This window comes from Passer domesticus, chromosome 3, assembly GCF_036417665.1.
Source record: "Passer domesticus isolate bPasDom1 chromosome 3, bPasDom1.hap1, whole genome shotgun sequence".
NCBI lineage: Eukaryota > Metazoa > Chordata > Aves > Passeriformes > Passeridae > Passer > Passer domesticus.
In genome coordinates this window covers 105,443,765-105,470,514 of record NC_087476.1, presented here as the reverse complement: position 1 = coordinate 105,470,514, position 26,750 = coordinate 105,443,765, and the positions used below count along the sequence as shown (strand labels likewise).

General features: G+C 33.5%; 1 protein-coding gene across 2 annotated transcripts in view; it reads right to left on the bottom strand.

Annotated features, from left to right (window-relative positions):
- PACRG (parkin coregulated) overlaps window positions 1-26,750 on the bottom strand; it is a 209,353-nt gene that overhangs the window by 158,743 nt on the left and 23,860 nt on the right. For both annotated transcript variants that reach the window (XM_064414885.1, XM_064414886.1), the window contains exon 3: window positions 1,803-1,937. In XM_064414885.1, coding sequence (XP_064270955.1) covers window positions 1,803-1,937 — 135 coding nt within the window. The remainder of the gene's footprint in view (window positions 1-1,802; window positions 1,938-26,750) is intronic.

Genomic DNA, 26,750 nt, shown 5'->3' with positions numbered 1-26,750 from the left:
TCCAACAATTAAAATTGCCAGATACAGAAATCAAACACTTACTTTAGCATGCATCTGTGGTTGGAAGGCTTGCAGATAAGTTAGCAAGCTGGAAGTGACCCATAAGGATCATCAAATACAACTCCTTTTTCTTCACAGGATTACTTAAATCTAAATCATATGACTAAGAGCTTTGTCCAGAAACTAACAAGCACTTCCCTGGGGAATCTGTTCCAGTGACCAACCACCCTCTCGATGAAAAACCTTTTGCTAATGTCCCATCTGAATTTCTTATGCAGCTCCATTTAATTTCCTGATGTCCTAAGTCAACTAAGCAGTCACTAGCATCATCTAGTGGAATGCCAGTCCAGCAGTATTTCTGTACCTCTTAGTTTGATTTTTGAGAAATTAGAAATTAAAAAGCCTCAAGATGAAAATTAAATTGTGCAGATTTTTTTTGCAGTTACTTGAAAATCACCTTTGGGCTTCACCTGGTGATGAAAGATCAGAGTGCAGGCTTGAGTTATAAGCCTGTGAGTTCTAGTCCAGCAAGGGAATTTCTACTGTTGCCTGAAGCCCAATTGCAGTGGAATCTCATCTTGATTGTGGGTAAAGTCTTTTAGGACAGAGATTCCCTTTGCTGCAAGGACTATTAATTGTTCATTGTGCTGATTCAAAACCTCTAAAGGTAACAAAATAGTAGTACAAATCTTTCTTCTGTATTTCAATAAGCAAAAGAGCTATCTTAAAAATTTAGTTACTATCAAATATTGTACTACTTACCACACTACAGAGACAATCCTGTTTGCTTCATTACAAGCAGAATCAGTTATGATTGCAAAATTCCTCCTTTTAGTGTTGAATTAACAGAGCTTTACATTTAGATCTGGTATCATGTTTACGACATGAAAAATTTAAAACATTATAAAAATCTGACACATTTTGTTCCTGCATTTCATGTTAATTTTCTGTAACTAATACGGCTTCCAGCAAAATCTTTCTAGTCCAATAAATGAGACAAAAAATAAAGTAATTCATGATAACCAAAATAATTAAATAGTAGGAGCAGGTTAAAGATCAGCATTCATTCTTTAAATTAAATTTAAAAGTCTGCAGTAGTTACTTAGAAGATTGGCAAGTTTTACAAATAACGTCACCAAGCATTTTAGAGAGAAACACAGCCGCATTAGAATAGAGTCATTAGGCAATACATTTATTTTGAAGCCAATTAACCTTTTGTCAGAGAAATGTCGGAGCTGTAATGGTTTCAGCAGTGGAGGTCAGCCTGTAACAGAGGCACGTATGACAGCGATTACGCTGTCTGACATATGCTGGAGCCTGAGAGTACAGCCCTGGAATGAGAATCTGCCTTCGTTTGTATTCTGCTCTGCATTTTCAGGGAGCAGACAATCTTGACCTATCCATTTAGGTAATTAAAGCTTCTATTTGGAAGTGTCCTGCAGGAAGGTGAAATCTGGGGGAGATAAATGGCTGCTGCTCTCTGTATCCAGCCACTTCCATCATTTGATGGACTGCCTGAAACAGGCTGCATTGCCAAGTCCTCATAAAAATAGAGATGAATCGGGCAGGAGGCAATTCTCCAAGGCAAAGCAACTCTGTCATCTTCCTTTTTGCAGAATATAATTTAATTGTTAGCCAAGGCAGACAGCTGACTCAGGGGCCGTTCTCTAATGACTTTCCCACCATCTTCCATTTGCTAAGAAATTATTTCAGTGTATTTACTTGCAAGCTAACTTTGTTGGACAATGAGAGATGTCACTTCAATAAGCTCAGCTGGTTGTCACAGCTGTGCCAGGACTTACCTTCCAGGCGATTTTGTTTCCTGCACACTCATGCTGAACAGCAATTGGAAAGTCTCCTCTCTCATAAAACTTGCGAAAAGCTGTGTGTTTTGCTGGTCTTTGTTTTACTGATCCTGCAGGTGGGGGCCCTCTTACCTTAAAAAGAAAAGAAAAACCAACAAAACAAAAAAACCCCACAGTTTAGTGATAATATATTTTTAGAAAAAGCCTAAAGCCTGGCTTAAAATAGATATAAAAGAAGAATATTAGTGATCTCCCAAATTATAGTTTGATTTCTTCTTTATATGCTAAACTTCACTTTTTTGAAAGTACACTTTAGTAATGATCTACAGGTTTTGTTAACTACTTTTTTTTTTTGCAACTTTCAGATTATCCCATAAAAAATTGCTATATTTTAAAGTAGATCTTTCTATTATCACAGCATTTTTAAGCAAAAAGAAAACACCAAGAAGGTAGTGACATTACGTAGCAGAAGTTATTGGGAAATTAAGTATTTCTCCTTTTCCTGTTTCTTTCTAGAAGTAATTTGACTTAATTTCCAACTAATGTTACTGTTTGCACCTTCCACTGCCTTTCACTCGTCATTAGGTAACGAGATCAGGTAATCTCTTTTAGCATATCCCTTCCCTAAATGCTATGGATTCGGCTTTCATATGACTTCCAGTCCTTCAGTATTGATGGTTGAAGCACTGGAAAGAATGGAGGTCTTTTGCTCAGACCTCTCTCATCTGCCTGTGAGGAAATTTGATTTAGCTCCACTTAGTTCCTTATCTGAGGTATTGCTGGTTTAGCATATGGCATCGTCTGAATGACAGTCCAATTCCAGAATGCTCATGCTGGAACCTTTTTCTCAAACATGGTAGTAACAGCAACTAACAATTGGCACTATGATAATAGAATTTCAAGTACTTAAATCTATTGCTTAAGCTAATTAACAAAGCTAATCTCAAATGCTAAGAGAGTCTAAGAGAGCTAAACTAATCTCAAATGTCCTTGACAACTGATTCTTCACTGTGAAACTCCATAGCTGTATATCTGGGATGAGAACTTCATACAATTCTCTGCATGTTTCTTTTGTTAAAAATGCTAGAATGTGTCATTAAAAAAAAAAAAAAAAGTGAGAGCTTCAATGATTGTAAACTCAGTGTTTTGTATTGTTCTATTTGTCTTCAGTGACCCACCCTTACATTAGTTTCTAGCAGACATACAGCTTTCCAGTGAACAGAATGTAAATTTGTAACATCCTCATTTTCATTTAGGCTATCCTGTAATTTAACTCTTCTAATTACAAATCTAAATTTGACTTGGCACTTTTTCCCTTCAAAAAGTTTTCACACAATTTTCCACTGGCCTAGGTAGAGGAGTCCACTATTGATATGCCTACACTGTACTTTTCTACAAGTTCCTTCAACTAGGGCTACTAAACTGTGACCTATTGTTGCATATTGATGTCCCTGAGAGACCATGTCCAGTGAAAATAAATTTGATATGCACAGCTGTAACTTTGTTTAGTAGACATATCTGCAGCAGTTAAGAGTAACACTCAAAGAAAAGTATTTCTAACCCATGTAAATAAACTTCCATTTGCTGTTCTTCAGAGGAACAGTTTGTTATATGCCACCAATATATGTACTTTGACTTGGTTTTTTTTGTGGGTATGTTGTTTGGTTTTTTTTTTGTTTTCTCATTTGAGGCAAGTCTCAGAGTCACTGCACTTTTAGGCCACTGGAAAAGCACCTCTGTTCTTTTGTATATTATTCACAAGCAGGTATTTCATACATCCTTTAAAACATTATTTTCTGTACAATATCAGAGGTCAGTGTTAGATTTTAAGTTAAATTATTGATAAAGAATATGCTGTCTTGATTACATGAGATACAATCTGAACTCTTTCTAGCAGACTACCATAATTAGAGGTAGCTAATGCAATCTCAAATTATATCTTTTCTGATACCAGACATTCTCTTCTTCCCAACTCATGTTAGTAAATTTGCTACAAGACTTTTTCTACTGCACTTTACAAATTTTCTAGAAAATATGTTTATGTTAATTAAATTTCTTCCTATTTTTTTATTCAGGAACAAAGATACTAGAAGGCCTAAAGGTATGTTGGTATCAAACCCCTTTGTTGTGCATTGTCCTTACATGAAGGCTTAGAAGCTCCATCTTAAGCAGTACACCTACTCTGATCTGCCATCTCAAAAAAAGGTATTGGTAGAATTAGAAAAGGTCCAGAAGAGGATAATGACTGAAGGTAAATAACAGAATAAAGTGAGAAAATGATTACTATGGAAGAATAAAATAAATATAAAATCAGGACATTATGGAGAAGGTGACAAGGGCAGATTTTCCACTATCTCCTCCAGTAAAAGCATGGGACATAAAAAACCATCTAGTCAATAAAAAGTGTGGAACAAACAAAAGTATTTATGTATTCATGCAGAAAATAGTGGATTTATGGAACCCCTGGCTAAAAGTCAGTGTTGAAAATACTAAAAGTTTCTGTACGTTTAAACTGTGACTGGAGAAGTTGAGGAAAAAGGAATCCATTCAAGTTGACTAAATTCTTATTATCAGGAATCATAAATACAATAAGTATTATTTTTCATGTGATACAGTCTGTTTGGTAGATCTCTCAGCCTTACATTTATTCTCATGGTGACATCACACTGGCATCTTATGGTTATCCATTGATTAACTGCCACAGCAAGTATTTTTTTTCAGATGATGACCTCAATGTTAATAATATAATTTCTTGTCATTAGTTTTAAGTACATTATGTTGTACTTTTTACTATAATATTTCATTACATTTCTATTATATCAGTTCTCAAAGGCTTCCACTTGTATCTGTCACACCATGATTTTCATATATTTTAATAACAACTCCAAACATTATGTCAACTATAAATTTCATTATGCAATCCTGATTTTTTCAATTAATATATTAAATAATTATTTCTAAACCCAAATATTAAGAAGTTCCATTAATAAATTTCATCTATTATCTCATTTCAATATTACATGCCATTATTGTCTACACTTGAATATGGGCTTTTTTACCCTCTGAGCAACTCTTGCACTGTATAACTACCAAAGTACTGTGTACAGCTGGAGAAGTAGCAGTGTACCGAATACTTGAAAATAGCGTCAACAGAGAGAGCTGTTGTTTTTCCCTTTGTCTTAAAGATGCTTTTCTTGTCAGATTGATCTCCAATAGATACAGAAACCTTAAATACCTGGAAGAGTAACTGACTTCAAAGCAATGAAGTGATCAAGACAGAAATGAGACTAACATCTATCGAGACCAAAGAAGAATCAGCAATGAGGAAGACAGTGGAACTGTCCCTGCATTGAAGATACAGTAATGTTGCATAACTGAAGAGTACTTTTGTGCTCTCCTGTATTTAAAGAAGACAACTTGTTTGATTTGTATCTGACAAACCTAGCTTATGAGACCTTTGCTAGAGTGGCTGTACTGAGTCGCTGCTGCTTACCTTTTGCAAACAGTTTCTTTTCCTTCCAGCCTTCATTACTAGGGAGACCAGCACAGAGCACTATTCTCTAATGCAAACACTGCTTTGGGTCATTCTAGCTGTGCACAATCTGCCTGAGGAAGAGCTTATGTGCTTGATTTCCTCTCTCACTTCCTTGCAATTCCTGATCTAAGCCTGGACCACATGATCTCTATAGGCCTCTCTCAGCTGAGGCTTCTCAGTGATTTTATGTAGCTAAGTGAAATACACAAAAACTAATCAGACAATGCTTTTCTTTGGTATAATGAATTTTGCCTTCTTACATTTTATATTGTTATAATTACTGATAAAAAGGTCATTCTGAAAGTATTCCATTTATTGGAAAAAAGTAACAAATACTATCTTCTTCAAGTTAATAAAAATGTTTCATTGCAATATAGTGAGAAAGATTAAGATTAGAGTTCCAGTTAATTAAAGGCTAATATTCATGATGGTAAAGTATATGAAGCAATAAACAGATTCTGAGGTTCGTTAAATGCCAAAGAGAAGTTGAAGAGTTTGATAATTGCAAAACTAATTTATTGTAATTCTATGCCATTGAACTATGTGACAAGATAAAAGATGCAAGCCATTAAGCAAAAAATAGAGAAAGACCATATTTCTTTCATTGATTCATGAGCATTGAAAGCCATTTTACCAGGTTGCATTCTCAAACTTTTCAGTGATGGCACATTAGTAAAATGACTAAGAAAAATTTTTTGAAGCCAGGTTTAAATAGTGATTAGTATTTGAAGATTGAATTTTGTTAATTTTCTGAGTGTCAAACTTCATGCACGCTCAGGGACTTAAACATGTCTATGTAGGACAACTGGCCATTTTTGTGAAAACTAACACTAGTTTCATAAGTAGTTTAAGCTAAACAAAAACTGGGCTGAGATCCTACTGTCCTTATATAATACTTCATATATTGTATTTAAAAGAAAGACAAGTGATGTAATCAAATTTAATGGTTAAAGATTTTTCTTATTAACCCAGACTAACACATTTAGAAGGAAGAAATGATTTCCACTTTTTGTCTTCCAAGATTCTGACAAGAAAATTGGAATTTAGCCCTAGCCTTTTATATTTTCTCCTCACAAAAATATTTCATTAAATTTATTTTTGAAGCTACAGGAATCAAAAGTTATATGACCACTCAACTATCTTACCTAAAAAAGGCTTCCTTGAAAATATAATGCTATATTATCACCTTGAAGAATTCAATTTTCAAAATAAAACCATAAATTCACATTCTTTGTATTCAAACTAAAAAAAACAAGTGTACAAAATTGCACTGCATCCACAGAATAGAATTTACTAATGCCTTCTGTCTCAGAGTGATGTAAAGGTGGTGGCATTAAGGAAATGTCTGTGTAACCACTGACAAAGTGTTTGTTTCATCCGCCTCTTGTACTGGTGTTAAACTTTGCTAATGCAGCACAGTTCAACTGGCAATCCACTTACTTCACCATGGGAAAGATCAGCATTCATTTCCTTGGGTACTGGTGCCAGAAGCTGTGGCCAAATCCTAACGTCAATGTCAAGCAAAATGCAATATATACGAAATAAGGCAATCTATGCAATGAAGAATACTCCAGCTAGCAGGAGTATTCAAAATTAAAGACCAAATAATATACCTAGCACTATTCAGGGCCATGTTGAAACTTTACCAGAACTGCCAACCGCACAGTCCTCATCCTCATAGTGTGATAAAGCTCTTACCTTGCCTGGACAGGCACTGACACAACATTGCCTAGGTACAACCCATGCCTAATTAACAGGTTGAGGTGCAAAAGTCAGCCCACACAAAAGTACCTTACATGTTTCTACATTTGTAACACAGACAATCCCATCATCAAAACAATCTCATCAATAACCCATGAGAAAACATCAAGATTTTGGCAGTTACCTACCAACACAACAGAACAATAGGATGATAATAGTTTTTGGTGACATCCACAGGGTTTTGAATAAACACAGTAGCAGTATTAAAGATTTGGAAACACAGATCTTAGCAAGTGTTAACAATCAGAACTTCATCTAGGCTACCCCAAGAGTGTCTGCTCTGACTGGTAATAAGCAGCAAAGTCTGTCCTGCTCTTCTTAATTTACTGATCCTAATTTGATTAAACTGACTTAGGTGGTTAATACAATCTGCAATCATGTTTTGATTTTGTTATGCAGTCATACCAAAAATTGAATGAGAAACTTCAAATGACAGGAGAGGCACAGTAAGATGTCCCAGTAGGTACTGCTGAGTTCCACATTAATTCTTTTTATTTAATATCAATATCACAAGCATTCAATATCAAAAGAACACGATCCCTCAACATGTATCAGATATTTCTTCAAATGTGCCACTTTTGATATGCTTTAAATGGTGCCACATCTAATGCTTAGAAGCTGCTTCTGGGGCTATTCCACAAATCTGGACAACAGATCAAAGCCCATCTTATAACTTCAAAAGTTAAATTGAGAAAAATCAATTTTACGACCCCCAAATGAAACTACTGATAGGTCAGCAAACATCACAAATGCTTCCAAAGCACTACCACTTGAAAGAAAAATTAGACACGTGATTCTGTACAAAGATACTGTGTCTCGTTATTGCCTTGAGACACTACAGAAAGTAAGACATAAGCTGAATGCAGAATTACTCTATTTCACCACCTCAAGAAATGTTATTTTTGATTGGGGAAGAGATAAGCTGTTTCAATAAGTGAGATGTGCCTATGTTATAAACTGCTTTACAGTACTTGGAAGGTCCTTCATCTCTTATTCTCTACTGGAATATAATATAATTATTTAATATAATTTAAATTTCTCTCCTGATGTTTGCCAAGCAATTTCCTTTGATGCAAAGGGGGAAGAGTGACAACTGTTAATATATTTTTTACTAATATATTTCTTTCCTTCCAGTCCAGATGAATATAGTCTTGCTCTATTAGTTTCACAAAGCTTTCCAGTGCATCAATTGTACTAAATCTGGAAGCCTTCTAAATTTTTCCTGATAGCTATTTTAATGTAGGGCAGGTTCTTTTACTTTCAGTGCTACTGTTGCTCATAAAGGTATTTATTAACCTGCAAAGATATCTGTCCTTTTTGCAGGGAAAATTGATCAATTGATTTATCTGATGTTAAGTTCAAATCATTCCCTCAGAAGAGGAACACCAGTAGGAAACAAATAGTTTTTAATTCATATTGTATGCAGTTGAAAACATTTTAACAATCTCTGCTTGTCTGCTTGGCATATAGGTTAAAAAAAATCTCCCAAGAAGAGTTAAATTTTCCTTGGTGAAAGAGTCAATTTTGTCTCATATAAGAAGTCAAAATTGTAGGATGCAAGTGAAAAGGAGCTCTCACAGAATATTTCTTCACAGACACTGACAGTAGCTGGGTTGTGACTGTGAAGGAAAAAATGTATCTTTGAAAAGTCGCAAAGCTCTTACTTCCAGAATTTTGTTATTTTAAATGCTTTTCATATTGGCAAATGAAGGATTAGTCACTTTCTGTAGTAACTGATATTCTCCAAATATGTTGTGTCAATCTCCATAACTACCCAAACTGTTTGTTTGCAACCCCTTTACCCGAAAAAGAATTATTCATGCCTAAAAAAATGATAAAGTTTCATTTATTTATGTTAATAATTTCAGAAAAGCTAGAAGTTATACTGTTATTGAAGTCTACTAAATCTGCATGGAAATATATTAATCTGGACGAGAATATATTAAATATTTTTTAAAAACTCTAACTTTTTACTCTGTAGGATCCTATTACCATTTCTATGTATTGAATATAGCTGTTCCTTATACTGAAGCTCTTATGCAGCATCTTTAATCCATACAGAATTGTTACTGTAGGCTAAATCAATCTGCCACATATTCAGGGCAGTGAGGATTCTGTGGTCTCGGGAGTCTGGAAGATACGGGGGACCATTTTATAAAGTTAAAAAATTCCTTACATAAAGTTATTATCTTCATACTTTTTAGTTTGGCAATCATATGCTGACATTTGTTAGTCATCAGTGACAAGTTTTAAATAAACTATCCAGTGTCATGTCCTAAGCTTTTCTTTCAGAATTGTTCAATTTATGTATGCTATGAGCTAAGAAATGGCTTAAACTTCATTTAATAGCTTTTTTCCTTAAGCCCTGCCACCTTTTTTTTTTTTTCCGGAAATAAAAGCTTTCTTCAGAAGTATCAGAAAGTAATGTACTGTGAATTTTACCAAGATTCTTTAATAGACTGTTAGGGAAGGAGTTGATAATAACTCTTTGGACATCATGATGTCTCAGGTGCATAGTGAAGTACAGCTAGATTAACTCTTGTAAAATGTCAAAGCCTGCCCCATTTTTTAAAATCTTACTATTGTTTTTTGTACTCATTTTTTCTGTCATGGTACTAAAAATGCCTTAAAATATCACAAATCTCTCTCTTTTTAGTAAGCTGATTAGACTGGAGAGTATTGACAGGGGTTTTGGGGCTTTTTTTCCTTTCATTTTGGAAAGGAGTCTGAGACAAAGATTCCTTTTAGCATTGTGATCATTCATGGCCATAGGCTGTCCAACTGCTTCAGCTGTAATTTCCTCAGTTTCTTTCCACATAAGACAATGAGATCTTAAAATGTCACTTCAGCAGCTTTCCTCTTAGCCTTCTTGACCTATATATTTATGTGATTAGAGATTCAGCTAGGCATAATTTTTTTCATTATTGTATACATCTTTTATTCCACTTAGACTTGAAATAATACAGAAGATTGACCTAAGTTTTTCTATGGTTCATGGGATATTCTCAGGAATGTTTTTTTTTGCACAGGAAGGCATATTCTATCTAGCTAGTCAAAACATGGTTTTTAAAAGTTTGAGAGCTCATTTCATCCTTTACACTCAAAGCATCCCCACAGCAGATGTAGAGCTTTTTTCTTCCTCTGCCAGAAAATATGACCAGCTACATATTTTCTTTTCCCCATCATGATTATTTCCTCTTATACTCCTCATCATCTCCAGAGCTGATTGCTAGGGTGCTAGCAGGAGCAGAATCCCAACCTTCCCCAGTTTTGAGCTTAGCAGGAAGCATGAACATTCTCTTGGGTGAAAGTCAAAGGACAGAAACAGAGCATCTTCAGTATATATTATTAGCAAAGTAGATTTAACTACCTAGACAGTGAACATATAACACTTAATGAAAAGTTAAATTTCTTGGTGATTTGAAGATTCTAAAAAATTAAAAAGGATCATTTTTACTTAGAAGAAACTGAAAAGTATCCATAATGTGCAGAATAAAAATTATTCTTTTAGACATTATGCCATTTCTCAGTCAAATTATGTCTAATTCATCGCATTTTCTTGTGTTGTAACCTACACATTTATACTCAATTCAGTTTAAACTGACACCATTAATTTACAGTGTACAGACTCCTTACAGAAGTGATGTGGCAGAAAAAAAGAGAATGCCTTATCTATGGGACTTCAATATATTGGGATGCTATTTCCTAGCATATTCTGATGCAGTTTTATTTGGTATATATGTTATTTGAGCAGGGATTGGAATGAAGATATTTAGTTTCAATGGGACTGCTCTAATCAATTTATTTAAATCTTATTTCTAATATGTGGTTCGAGAACCCTGGAAGACATTGTTTTAGTTGAAACCGTATCCCAAATGCATAAATTTCAGTGCTATAACTGAAAAAAATCTAAGATTTTCATAGTAAAGATGAGTGTCTGGACCTCCAGGGTACTAAATAGGACACCAGTTATGGAGAAATGTATTTCTGAAATTTATTAAATACATAAAAAAATAAATCCAAAATAAATTAAGGTGGAACAATGATGAAACTGCTGTACATAGCATCTAGGAAAGGGCGTTATTAATAAAACTATTAATAAAACTCCCAAATGCAAATTTGTATCAATATTATACAGGTACATTGAAGTGAAATATTACTGTCTTCATACACTAGTCGAAAGTAATTGTTCTAAAAACCCCACAACTCACAAGTATGCACATTAAGAGTTGAAAAGTACACATTACAGACTAAAGTGATAAATAGGTTACTTACTAATGTTGATAATTAGCAATAGGAAACTTTCACTGGACATTTTTTATTTATTAACTACTAGCTCCTTAAGGAGGACTAGAGAGCATCAGAAAATCCAGTCCCATGAGCAACAAACTGCTACAATTACACAGAACAATGCAATCCAGAAATAAAAAACCTTTTTGATTTTCACTAAACTTCTTGGAAAGTAGGCAGAGTCTCAAGGAATCATATTCTTTGTATGTTTAATATAATTTCCATTATAATTACATTCTAATTACAGAATAATTTTCACCACTTTGTAAGAACAATAAAGAATAAAAAAGATTATATATTGATAGATTTAAACAACCCCCAACCAGACAAGAACAAGTATACAAAATATGCAAACTGTATAATTTATAATAAATTTGGATATGATGTGGCAATGAAGAAAAAGTAATCTGTGTTAGCTAACATATAAATGTGATGCCAAACATATCCAAGGGGAACCCTCTGGTTATAGGGAAAAGGTCATCAACAAAACATCACATTCCTCCTATCAAAAAAGCTGGAATGATGATCTCTTTCTTCCAAGGAGGAATAGCACCACTGACTTCAGAACCCAGACATGCAAAGGCACAGATACTACAAAGCTTGTGTGTATAAATTTCAACAGTTTCACTATTGGGCATAAGCAGCAATAATTGGATAATTTGACTCTATGTGTAAATATCTTCTTATCTAGACCATTTTTTTTAAAATCAGAATGCTAGGACTTTGATTAAATGAATCACAAATTCTTGGTTTCATACATAGTATTTTTCTATAGCTCAAAGAAATTGCATAGGCTGCGTCATCCAGTAACTTGCCCTGAAGGTTTTGCTATTAAATCTCAGGGCAGCAAGTGATGGAGAATGCAGGTGACCTAGGCTGTAATTCAGATTAAACAGCATTTATTTATTGCACTATTAGATGAAATTCTTGTTTATAAAGCTTTCTTTTTTTCAAAAGAGCTTTAAGTACTATATTATTCAAATTTAAATTTTGCCAGAAAGTTCAAACTCTATTTTCCTGAGACACATTTGGACTATCAATTGCTTCAATTATTTGTTTGGGGCTTCATTTTCTAACACAGGTACTTATGTCTACTCTAATTCTGTATATCCTTGCAGCCTCTCAGTACAGCACCTCTTAGATAATTAATTTTCAACTCCCAGTTTGAAATTCAAGACAAAGAAATCATTCTTTAAAGACCATGTCAATTAAAGTAAAAACATTTTCGTTGTTTTAATCATAAAGGAAAATATTTTTAAAGAAAAGTTAGGAAAAAAAAATTCCAGAAAAAGTTTCAGTTTTCAGTATCACAAAGCATAATTCCATTGGAACCTAGTAGACTCTTGAGGTAAGATAGAAAAGATAGAAGAAACACAGTTAACATAATCTAGTTGCAAGATGGAGTTAAGGGAAAAGCAGGTAGCTTTTTAAGTGCCGGAACAGAAATATGAATAATTTTACTCCACATGACTTGCAAGAGAATCAATTAAAAAATCATAAGAGCTTGTCAGAAAACAGCTCTTCCATGAACAGAAATTAACAAGAATTATGGCTCTGAGACATGGAAGTTTTTAAAATTAAATTCCTTCGTTCTCTCCGTACCAGGTTTCCACATACAACAACAACAACAACAACAACAACAAAAAAGCCTTCATGATTAGGAAAAAACCTTTTCCAATATAGAAAAATGAAGGACTGTTTGAAGAAGCATTGAAAACAGAGTTCCAATAGATGTGACGCTCCCCCTCAGTTTAGAATCTTTATGGCTTTTTCAACATACTCAGCAATTTTCCTGGTGGTCATTTGAACAAATCATCTTGTAATGTCCATCTTGCTCCTAGATATAAATATGGACACTAGGATATAGACTGCAAGGCACCATAGTTTGCTGTGACAAGGCTACATATGCCATTTTTTTCTGTCAGAAGAGCCAGTTTCCAGTAAGCTAACATGGGTACTGAAATGTAACTGGAAATTTGAACATGACTCTCTACATGGCAAAATTTATTTTAATTTTCATAGTTTTTTCCATCTTTCTGTGTAGAAAAAAATGCTCTTTCCACTAAAGAGTAAAAAGCACAGTTGAAACCCCATCAGGGTGACAGCTGGAAACTAGTAGTAAGACATTAGGCTTCATCCATCTTTTCTTCTTCTGAACTCCCTCAGCTTACAACAAGATAAGCACAAGAGTGAGTTCTTTGCAGAACTGAGGATCAACAAAGAGACTGTTGTAATTGAACATTATGCATGAATAATCATTGTAAAGACACTTAGTCTTTGTAGTAAAAAAATGTTTCTAACATATTAATCTTTTTTATTAGCTCTATTTTTCTTGACAAATGCAATCAACATATATAGAATCTAGCAGTAGGATTTGCAGATAGAGTGAATAGCATTTATTAGTCTAATTTATAAAACCAACAAAATCAAAACAGAAGTACTCCTTCAGCTCTGTAACAGAAACTGAAACTTCAAAGTTAAACAGAAATTGAGGAAAGAACTTGACAAATTTATTTGATACATATCAGTTATACCATCTCAGAAAGAAAAGATTGCTGGGGAATTGTGAAGTAAAAATGTGAAATACAGGTGAGCAGTAACCATTATTTACTTATCAGATTTATTAACCTTTTAAGGAGAAATTAATTTTGAGCAATACAGTATTTGACAGTTCAGCTGTCAACTGAGACCAACTAATAATAACACTGATGGAAGTCAGAATAAAGTACTGCAGCTAATCATAGAATAGAATCACAAAATCATTGAGTTAGGATACCATCCCTAAGATCATTGAGTCCTATCCTTAACCTAGCATTTCTAAGTCCACCACTAAACAATGTCCCTAAGTGCAACATCTTCATGTCTTTTCACTATTGCTTTCCAGGTATGCTGATTCAACCACTTCCCCAGGCAGCCTGTTCCACAACCTTTTTGTTGAAGAAAGTTATCCACATCCAATACAAACCTCCCCTGGTGCAACTGGAGGCTGTTTCCCCTTGTTCTATACCTTTTAACCTGGGAGAAGAGACTGACCTGACTACACCCTCCTTTCAGGTAGAGAGTGATGAAGTGTCTCCTAAGGCTCCTTTTCTCATTTAACCAGCTGATAGTTTTTAATTTTAATGGTTACAAATATTTAGCTCAGTTTTTCTATCCTTTTTTTTTTTTTCATATTGAATTATCTACAAATGTACATTTCTAATGTTTCCAATAAGAAGGTGTATGGACATCTACATTTCTGGGACACTTTCTTTCTGTGAAAAAGAACTGTAATGTAATGAAAAATTATTTGGTACCCATCCATCTAACAAGAGGTCTCTTGGTGAATTTATGAGATTACTGGAAACAATGAAAATCTCCAGCTGATTATATGTTACATTTTGCATTTTATGTGCCCAAGTACTTGCAATCTCACATTTTATTTTCCATTTCAAAATAGCCATAGTCACAGTTTACTCTTCAAAGTCTTGAATGCAGTGATTCTGCTCTCAATTATACTTTCTTTTTCAAAAGCCTGTGTCTTCCAACACATAACTTAGATGGATGGAAAAGACTACTTAGAAGGTACACCTAATTGAAACTGTGTTTTATTATAAACCAAATGCCCCCTTTAAAAATACACTGCCAAATTCCTGCAAATATTTACACAACAAATCAATACAATAGAAAAAAGTGAGGGAATTCGGATATTCTCATAAACAGTTTTGAAACAACAGAAGGTAAACTCATTTGAATTTACTGAGCAAATTCCTTGCTATGAATGATTTCCTTTATTGCTGAAAAAAAACAAGGCTGTGAAAATTTAGGTTTATGTAATCAGTCACCTTTTGCTTTATATTTATCAATCAAAATATTTTCAGCTAGTAATAAAAGAAGGAAGAAATTAAGCATATGGTTATTAGTAAAAATCACAGCTTCAAAAAATCTCAATAAAATATGCTTAGGATTATACTGTGTTGCTGCAAAAAGAAACTGCAAAGATGCACAGGTGGAGCATGGTATCAGAAAAAACTAATTTGCAAAATTAAGCCAGATTGTAACTGGCTTAGTAAAAAACATTGATGTCAGATGCTGGAGTTTGCAATAAAGGGTCTTTGAAAGGATTAAAGAGGCTATAAGAGATTATCAAACTAATCACAGCTGATATTGGCATAAATTAGATATCAGATGCCATATATTAAAATCTTTAGATATGTCTTCTTTAGAAACATGAAGTCCTAATAGCTAAAAAAAATGCGAACAGAAAAATGCATGTACATAATAAAAAACAGCATTTTGAAAACCTAGTGAGATGCCATTAGCAAATCCACTTTGAGGACAGTTCAATGCTGAATAAAAGGAGGGCTCCAAGCATTGGAAAGGACATAAAATTTATTTTCTATGTGTATTCATAATTTTATTCTGTCCTATTAAAATAGCTATTTTAGCATGTCATTTCTTATCAGGCCTTTTTAATGAGATGCAGAAAAAACCATAAACTCTCTCCCTGCATCCCCCAGATGGGCTGCAGAACAAGTGTCATCCCAAGGATCATTAGCAGGCAACCAGATTATCAAAATCAAGAGCACCTACATAAAAACTCCAAACATTCAGTTGTCAGTTTTCTTTAGATACTCGATGAACATAATCTACTACTGAAAAAATATGGAATATTTCAAAGAAGTTTATGTATATTTTAAAAAATAAAATTGAAAAAGGCAAAACAGGTGCAAGTAGCCAAAGGAATTGTAAAAAGCCAGTGTCAAAAAATATGGTTCTGTGCACAATTTTTTAGTGAATTTTCCAGCTTCAACAGATAAGAAGAAAAAGAGACAATGGACTCATAAAGCTATAGGTTCTCTGAAGATCAAAACCATATTGAGTAACTGCATAGCGAATTCAGGAAAGCAAAATTAGATAAATCTACAGAGGTAGATGACAGGTAAAAGTTGTTTTCAAATCTACTAAAAGTGTTGACATGTAAAATCTTAACAGTAACTACAGCTCAGTGACATAACTTTTGGTCAAATAAAGACCAAAAAATATTTCAGTTTGCTTAAAAGTTATGCAAACAGAAATTACCCCTCAATAACTCCAATGATACATTAGAGTTACATTTCTCATGTGTTTTCTCTTTCAACCCCAGAAAGGTCATTCTCTATCATGTCAACCTATGAACTGGACTAGACATAATGAAACAGCAGAAAAATTGAATCCGAGTAAAATATTCTCACACAGGGACAAAGACTAAATGAAAATAAAATGTTAGCAATTGTCACTATGTGATAGATATCTCCATATCATTTCTGTAGCTCTCTCAGAATATTCTGCCAGAATATTCCACCAAGCTCTTTAGTCTTCTGTTTCAGTGAAATAATTATCTTCAAATATTTCTCTCATGTGCATAAGATGCATTTAAGATTTTTAAAGGTACAGATACAATAACCTTGAGCTTCTCATTTTGAAATGGTGTTGTACAATGTCATCAGCAGATCCTGTACTTATACTATGGCTTCTAGTGATAATGTGCTATGAATTGCAAATACACCATTAAGAATAGTACAGTAAAGCACAATTTTCAAAGATTCTAAAGCCATATAGATAAGGCAATCTCAGAAAACAAAGAAGTTACCCTTCCTCTGGCTTGCTTTCTTAACACTTAGAGGAAGAAACTGAGGCAGAAGGCAAGTATTAGTGAAATTTTATGGTGTTTAACACCTTAGCATTTCTGCATGCTAAGGAATAAACTCAGGAACATGACTTCACAGAATATTTGATGCTGAGAACCAAACTGTTGAAAATCAAATACATTATCACAAATCTTGGCTCCAATGCAAATGCAGTAGAAAGTTGCAACTAATTTTAGAGAATGACAGGTTATGCGGAGTTGGAAGGGACCCATAAGGATCATCAAGTCCAACTCAGCCAGAACAATTCCCAAGAATCACACCATGTGCTTGAGAGCATTGTCCAAACACTTGAATTCTATCAAGCTTGGTGCTGTGACCACTTCCTTGAAGAAAATTCCAGTGCTCAAATTTGAAGAAAATCTTCCCCTAACATTGCAAAAACAATTATTTTAGAATCAGAAATGTTGCAATAATTATTACTGATGCCATAGGACTGAAATTTCCTGAAATGTGGTGTTCTGATAAACACTCAAGATTGAAGAATTGTGGTATGATTGATCCATGTCTTGTCTTCTCCACCTACATCTTCACTGATTCATTAGTTCCATGGGGCTTGCTGTAGCCAAAGCAGGAAGGAAACATGGAATACTGAAACAGTATTACAATACAAACCTGTTTAGTAAAACAGCTTGAAGACATTTTATTTAATGAACAATAAATTACATTTTCATAGGAAAAATACATGAACTGGAAATGTTCACAGCGTATTTTTTGAAAAAAGCTCAGAAGAAGAACAGTACTATTATGCTAGAAAGGAAGAATATCTAACCTGGGGTTATTCCCAAAAATCCAATCATGACTGGGAGATAACAGTAAAAACTAACACAATAACTAGATTAACATTCTTCTGAAAAAGCTATTTCTAAAGAAAATATGAGAGCCTTAAATAATCTGATAGCAAAATAAAATACTGAGAATGTTAACCTTCTGAGAAATAGATTATTTCCTAAGAGAAAAAAGTTAAAAAATTTTATTATCCACAAAACAGTAAATATGGGGAAGAGATACAAAATAAATTAAATGCTTATCAGTGTAATAGTTTTCCTGCTTTTAGTTAATGACATTGAAAATACTGCATGATGTCCAACACACTGTTCTACATGCCCTAGTGTATTAGGAATGGAAAAATAAAAAATTAAGTATTTAAGTAGATAATGAAAACAACAGAGAATAAATAATACAGAGATATTCCATGCAGTATAAATTATATTGTAAAGTATATCACAAAGGAACTATGATGGATGTAGAACTTTGTGAGAAAGAAAAAGGGAAAGAGTGTATGCACACACAGCCTGAACATTTTTGCTCAATACCCCCAAACAGAACACCAAATAAAAACTGAATGTATCACAAAGAAGGAAAAAAAAATCAAGAATCCTCAAGAGGATAAAAAATTAATTCTAAAAATAATGGTTTTAATAAAGAACTAAACCTAACAGGCCTTTTTTTTTTTTTTTTTTTTTTTTTTTTTTTTTTTTTTTTTTAATTCTTAGCTGTGATTATAGAAAAGCTTACACTTGGAGCCTTAGCTCCATTGCCTGAAGTCGGAAATCATGTGTCCCAGTGTATTTTTGAGGGATTACCATCAAGTGCAAGTTCAATAGTGGCTTTGCTATCACAACACTCCTAAGCAACAAGTTGATATCTCACCACTGGTTAAAGGCAGAGTTTCATTCTCCTCCACTCCCCACTGCCAGACACACTTTCCCAACATCTGACTTTTACTGGGTGATGTGCCTGTGAGTGTTGCCTGAACTGATACATCTGAATAATTTAATGAAAAACTAACTCAAGTGAAAAAAGTTAATAGTTTTTTGCAGGCTTAGAAAGCCAAAACACCTTACTCTGATGTCAGATGAACAGGAGAGATGGCACAAGTAGAGAGCAAAATGAAGACCAGGGGAGGAAAAAAATGATAAACAGTAAAGATTTCTAGGCAGCAGCAAAGTTCACCTGCTCATGGAAGCATACCTGCAGAAAGGAGAATTTACTGCTGCCTTTGGAAGCTGGTGGAAATGTTTCCTGCAGGACACATACATCAATGACAGGGATGTTTCCCTCCACTCTGGAACAAGACAACTACAAAGGAACTCAATCTATGCAACACTTTGGAGAGCTCGATAAATCAACTGAATGCCCCATTAAATCCTATTCAAAATTGCTAATTGCCTGAACTCCATCTACTCCAGTAAATATTAAAAGCTGGCTCAGTAGTTTTGAAAGAAATTTCATTGAAGCAAGAGGAATTAAATCCAATGGGCTTTGGACCAAGTCTGCAGGGTACATCATTAACACCCATCTAGAGTTGGAAATTTTCCAAAATATTTCATTATGCAGTAATTAGTCTAGAAAAAAATTTTCTTTTCAATTCTTTCACCTTAAGTCCATATGGAAACACACCTCGGAGGGGAACATTCACATAAAGATAATTATTCTAGAATAATTATATTTTGGAAAAGTCCAAATGCAAACAAAACCAGGTAAATATTCCCTTAAAATATGTCTTGCAGTATAATGGATTTACATGTAATGGAAGAAGTTCTCTTTGTGACCTTTTCCCAACTGCTGATATTACACATGAACAAAATACTTCATATACAGTCTTTACAGTGCCTGTAGAGACTGTGTGTGTATATATCTTCTATTATATACAAGACCAGAGCTCATTGCTGCCTACCACTGCTGTTACCACTTTCATGATAATTTTTTTCAGTCCCTGCTTTGCAACAAATAGACCCTACTTGGCACATTTGGCCTGCATTTCCTGCTTGCAGACTGTATAACCTTACACTGAGCTATAAGAAAATACATTTTCTGGAACATTTGCAATAGTTCAAACAAGCCATGTAAGCAAGCCTTGGGAAATCACAAAACTAAGCAACTTTATCGCCAGGAAAGAGCCTATAACTTACTGAAAATTACAAAATTTACTTTATAGGAAGAGTTTGTTTGGGAAATTTCAAAGTAAATGTTACTTTTCAGTATTTAAATCCTTTGAATCTAAAATCTGTAAGAACTTTTTACTCACTCAAAGTGTTTTTCCTCTCAAAAAATTATTAGAAAAAACCAGATTTTTCAAAATTTCCATGAAATAAAAAATGTTCTAAATTAAACTTTTTTGAATAAAAATCTTCTACATTAATTCTGAAATTCCTCTATTATATTTAACCTTCAGAAAAATAAAAATACAAAACACACTAAACAAGAAAAAAACAACCAACATAAAACCTAACTCAAAAGAATGTCTGTTTTCTTGTAATTCTTAATAAAATTCAAATTAAAGGCAATCTGTGGTTGATGACCTTCTTTCACCATCACAATAATTACTTCCAAAAATGGCTAACTACATGGGGCTGCCTCCTGTTAGCTAAACTCAGGCACAAGTACAAGGCTCCTTTTACTTTTTTAGAGCAGCTGCTCCTAGAAAGCAATTAACCTGAAGATATGCACATTGTACCTAAGCCTATATAATAATTTTTTATAGTGTCCCTATTAAAACTGATGCAGTTATGGGCATCATAAAGATGCTAAAGAAGAATCTTACCAGGGACTACATGCCTAAAATGTGGTTTAGATTACATAGCTAGTAAGTGGTTTTCTCAGTTCTTTTAAATTATAAACATACTTAATTTTGTTTATACATAAACTAGATCAGATAATGTCTCACTGTCTTCAAGGAACAAGAAAATGCTAAGTGCAAATACAAACCCTAACAGCTAATACATATTAAGTGAACATACTGATTTTGAATCAATTTTGTGTCTTCATAAATTATTTCATATGAAGATCTTCTGAGACTTTAGAAATACCAATGAAATGTTTTTCAACTTTAAAAATTGGGTTGCTGTCTCTTATCTTATATGGTGTTTCAAAACAAAAACAATAGAGGTTCACTGATCAGAGCACAGATTCATGATTCTGAAATGCCTACCAGCAGAAGGCAAACTAAACCAGACTGCAGACAAGCTTTTAGTTAGAGCCCTTCTGGAATTTACAGGCCTAATGGTTTAAAGAAATGCAAATACTTTACAAACAGACTGGACAAATGATTGAAATATCAAAAGCACATGAAAAATGTGAAACTAATAGTATATTTATTCCTAAGGAACTTCAAAGTTTTAAAAAAGTACTTAGGCAATCTTATGCCCAATATTTCTGCAGAATTAAGAGTTATATACTAAGCAACTCTACTTAGGAATAAAAGAAAAAGGTATGATCAAATTCAGGCAAAGTTAAAACAACTATTTCAAAATTTCATAAGTAAGACAACATTGGAAACTGTTCTAAAAAAGAAAAGCTGTTTTCATACTAGCAATCCATAATATTATTTCTCCATCAGCCTTGGTGGATATGACAGTCAAATAATCAGTGTTTTGTTTAGGTTATCTAACTTAATATTGAAGTCCATTATGGCAATAAAGGAAAAAAAAATAAAAATAATATGCTTTTCCTTTCTATTGACCATTCAGTAATACCTTAAACTTTCATTTTTCAAGAACTGAAACTTTAAGTAGAAGACACTACAGATTCTCTTTACACAGAAAACTTAAATTTTTTATTCTATTCCAAATTACAAATGGAGATGAAGCTTAAACCTAATGCTAGGGAAAATATGGCTTGTTGGTTGTGGGGTTTTTTTATTAGGATCAAGAAGACAGTACTTTTTCCCAAAAACTGACACATCACTTTGTTTAAAATTATCCACACTTCCAAAAACCTCTTCAACTCCTATAAAGAGTAACATAACAGAACATCTGACTAATCCAAACAACGTAATACAAGTTGAATTACAATGATTAAAGTTCAAATGATGCTAACTCTTTAATTTCTGGAAGAAATAAAGACACAATTAATTTTAATTAGACACCGTAAATTTTTAAAAAGACACCATAATTTTAATCAGTAATATGCAAAAAAGGTTGTGACTTTCTGATATGAAATAGCCCTTGACTTTCATAATTTTTAAGCACTGTCTTTTATCATTTTGCTGATGTATGTTATATTTTAAAATCAGAAGGATAATGGATGTGCTTCTTAAACTGTAAATTGGGTTTTATATCAGAGACCTGTCAGCACCACGACAGGCTGACCTAACAGTGGTCTTGCATTTGCAGCTCTCCTTCATGGCTGCTTTTCAAGGTGATAGGTCAGTCATTAGAAATGTACACATTTCTTGATCCCTCAGGAAACATCCTAGAGTCCTAACATGTACTGCTTCTATGATCGTCGAAACAGATTGAAAGCAGAGGTATCCTTTGCTGGCACATATATTGTTATTAATCAAGGGCATTTAAGTTTTGGGAAAATAACATAAATTAAAATACAGTTGGTTTCTCTAAGGCCTCTAGGGCAGACATCAAAATTCAGGAGAAATGGTTGATTTCTCAGTGTTACTGATAACTGCAAAACAAAAACAAACACTTATCTCACCTTACATACTCATTAATTTCTTTGCTATGCTGATCATTCCAAGCCTAATGATAATGTTTTTTAAACAAAATGATAGTGTTTTATAAATCTGCTCACACTGGATAAAGACTGTTTTGTAGGTATTATTAAACTTGATTGATCATAATCTCTTGAAGGCTACTGGTATCATTTTGCTGATGATACTACTCTATAATACAACGGGGATGAAAGGAAAAAAAGGGCTCATAAAACTGAGAGCTAACTATTACAGAATCTGATTTCAACTCTGTTTTGCAGACTTCCTTTCTTGGCTTACACAGCTGCAACAATATTTAAAATCCACCTTATACAGAGTAAGCTGTTTGTGTTGCTTTTGAAAATAATAATTACAATTCTTTTGCATCACATTGCATCTTTTTACTGCAAAAAGTATATTAAACTACCTTCAACTATGCACTTGAAATTCATAAAAATAAATTACATGGGAAATGCAGTAGTCACTGCTAACTCTTCTGACAAAACTCGTCCAACCAAGCTCTAAAGTGGTACATATTCTCAATGACATTTATGTTTGCAATCAACAGAAAACACTACCATAATTTATTTTAATAACAGATAATATAAGTGTTCACAAGTAATTGTGCTGTGAGAATTATTTATTAGTATACTTTCAAATTGAAAAACAATAAAAATGTACATTGTACTTAAATTATATTTTGACATTTTGTCTTGCAATATTAATTATCTAACAAAGTGAGAATGATTGAATACATTTTGAGGCTGAAAATACCATAGTAAACCTGCTGTAACAATTTGGCCTGTTGTTTCAACGGGCATTGTTGAATGCATAAGTTTTACATTTTACTGAGCGGCAAATGAATGTCAACATGGCTTTGAGATGAGGTAAAAGAAACTTATTTTGAAATACACTCAAGTAATACAGTATGTAAATTTGTTTGCACCCATTTCAGAATGTCACCACTCTTCTAACAAAAATGTATTTTAGCATGTTCCCAGCTGCATGGCCAAAATACCCTTATTCTTGCTGCAATGTTTCCTTCTTCTCCCTTGCCTTTGATCTAGATATGCTAAACTGTTTTCATGCACTACGTAATCAAAAAATTATATTAATGTTCACAAAAGAGGGATCATATCATTCCCTCAAAAGAAGGATTACATTTCTGCCAATTTAAAATGCTAAAACAGCTCCTCCCAAATGTAAAAGCCGAAATCTTTCCATTGTTGTCACTTTCCCATTTGACATGAAAGCAGTTAAGGATATATATGGAGGCTCTTGTGAGAAGTGAACCTGAATGTCACCTGGAGAATCCAACCTAGACTTTACATTTCTAAGCCAAAAGCCTCTAAACACCATCTTACTAGATAGAGGATGTCACCTTAGCACTGGCACAGGAGCAAGTCCCAACTTCATTTGTTCAAAGAATACGGATAACTGATTTTTCTCTGAAGAATACCCTTCAATCTTTCAAATTCAAGTGAATGAGGGTACCTTCCTGCACTTGTATGCCAAACATGACAAATATAAGTTGATGTGATACTGAATGACACCATATGTTTCACATTTCCTATTCCAGGAGGCACCTAGTCAGAACAGAAATTTCATCCTTTTATGGCAGTTATCCTCAAGATGCTATACAGGGAGCTTAGTGACTAAGCTGTGGATTCCATCTTCCTCCTTGGGGAACAAGAGCTAAAATTCAGGGCTGCACTTCACACCCATTATTGGGATTTGCAAAGCCTCATGATGATTAAATGCCTAATCAAACAGCTGGTACCAGGCTCAAGAGGCAATGCAAAACCACAGGGGTTTTGAAAGAGAAATGTTATACAATCACCATCACAGGGCAAACCTGACTCAAGGCCAGGGCTTCATTGTTGGAAAAGTGCCAATCAGTTATATTTCTCTTGTGACTGGATAGGGAAGAATAAATCCCAGTAACATATGATTACAATGACATTTTATATGTGACAATAAGTCATGTCATACCACACCAAATTAACAGGAAATGTTTTAGTGAATTGTATATTTGATGGCAGCTTATCACATACAATAATCTATAGAAATCAGCATTAATGTTTTATAGGTTTGCATGAATCTCTACCAGGGTTACCCCAGTTAAACTAATCTCAGAACTTTAAGAACAGGAAATGCATTAGGGAAAAAAAAAGCTCAATTTTCTTCTTTGTACTTTTCTAGATCTACTAAACTTCATAATTATGTCCTGATTTACAATTTTTTCATTGACATAACATGCATCTCAATATGGGATATATAATTAGCCTTCAAGAAGCTTTCAAGAACAGATTTGTCTGGATGACTATTTGAAGAATTGCTATAAAACAGCAAGTTGAAATTACATCTACAGAGTAACTGAAGTTTATTCTTTCTCATGGAGAGCTAAGTGAATTGCTATACTAAGATATTAGAAGTAGCAAAATTCAGAATCAATGAAATAGTCCTTATTTTTTCTGACTCAACACCTAAGAATGTTACATCAAAAGAAAAAGCCATTCAAGTCAATTGTTTAGCACCCTCAAGATATCAAGTAGCCATAAAAGTGAAAAATATTAAGGATACTTGCAAGATTTATTTTAAATCTTTTAGAGTGAGAAGAACATTTCATTTTTTAAAACAATAATTATTCTTAACAAAGCAATAACCAAACCAGTGATTCAAAACCAGAGACAATAATATGTCCCAAGCCTTGAGTTGTGTAGTTGCTATTGTGCGTGCTGTTAACTTTTGTAACCATTATAAATTAAGGCAATAACATGTATTCACATACAGAGATGTGCATGTTTGTCTTCTTGGAAAATCAGATATACACATATATACTTAACTTGTAGTCCTATGATAAAAATATCACAGAGAATTAAAAACTACACAAATATAAATACATATTCAGCTGAATTATATTCCTTTTTGACAGTTATTTATGTGGTTAACATCTTAATTTAAAGAAATGAGGATGAAAATTGAAAGGATATTGCTCAAAAAAAAAAACCAGCTTATGTACAGATACATATGAACAAGTTTATTGCTCTTTCACATGATAGCTGGTTCTGAAACCTTCCAATTCTCTTCAGCTCTGAAGAGTGGAAAATGATTCAACACTGGGGCTCTTGTGAGGATTTCTGGAGACCCTGGATGGAATCAATCCTAAATTCACATCCACACAAATTTTAAATTCTAGTCAGGGCTATTAACTCATCTTAGAACAATAGCTCAGGACATCAACAATTTTTTTTTTTAAATTAAAACATTTCAATGTGTCTGATAAGGTGAAAAATAGAAGTTGAAGTTAGAAATCTCAAAATAAATTGATCGATGATTGAAATTATCCACATTTGGAGATAAAGACATAACTAATGAAAGTTTACTCAAGATTCAGTTTTTTCAAAATGTAACATAGGTTTTTTAAAAAGAAATGTTATTGCTTATGTTTAATTTCAGTAGCCTCTTTTTAGAAGTAGTATATTTAGAGAAGATTTATTTAATCATTTAGTTAGCAATTCAGTCCATCAAAAGTTTACATAAGAATTCATCATAACTATGAATTTTCAGCATATAGACTACCTATGAAATTTTCAAAAATCAACATTTGTAAAACCCACATAATTTAATTTTGTAAGTGAGGATTTCAACAACTGCTTTTTCTCACTCAAGCTGTAATATACATCATAACATAATACATCAATATAATATAATAAATCAAATAGTTTTCAATTTACAGAGAAGTAACAGAAGAAAAAAAACCTGTTGATTGTAAGAGTACTTACTTATTGCTTCTTGATAGCTATAAAAACAGCAGTAAAGAACAAAGTATAAATGTATCCTATGTGAATTACTTATTGGTACAGCTTCAAAAAAACAAATGCATTTAAAACAATTAAATATACTTTAGCCTTAACAAATTAGTGAGAAATCTTACAACTCTGTATTTTAACCACAGATAGAGCTTCAGCACCCTAGTTTTCCTGATTAGTTAGCCCTTTGGTGTGTTACAGAGTCCTTTAAGGGCAAGTTTAAACACTTCTACATTGGCAATATAGCAAAACAAATTGTTCTAATAACATGGAGAATTCCCAGCTGGAGTTTCCTACTGTTTTGTATTCTCCTCCATAGTACCCAACACCACAATAATCAGCTCCTTTAAGGTCTTATGACCTTGCCTTGCTCACAGTTTCTTTGGCTTTCCCTCTCCCCCTTTAGAATCTAGGTTTCAAAACACAAAATACATTTGCGGAAAGAAGTATGGA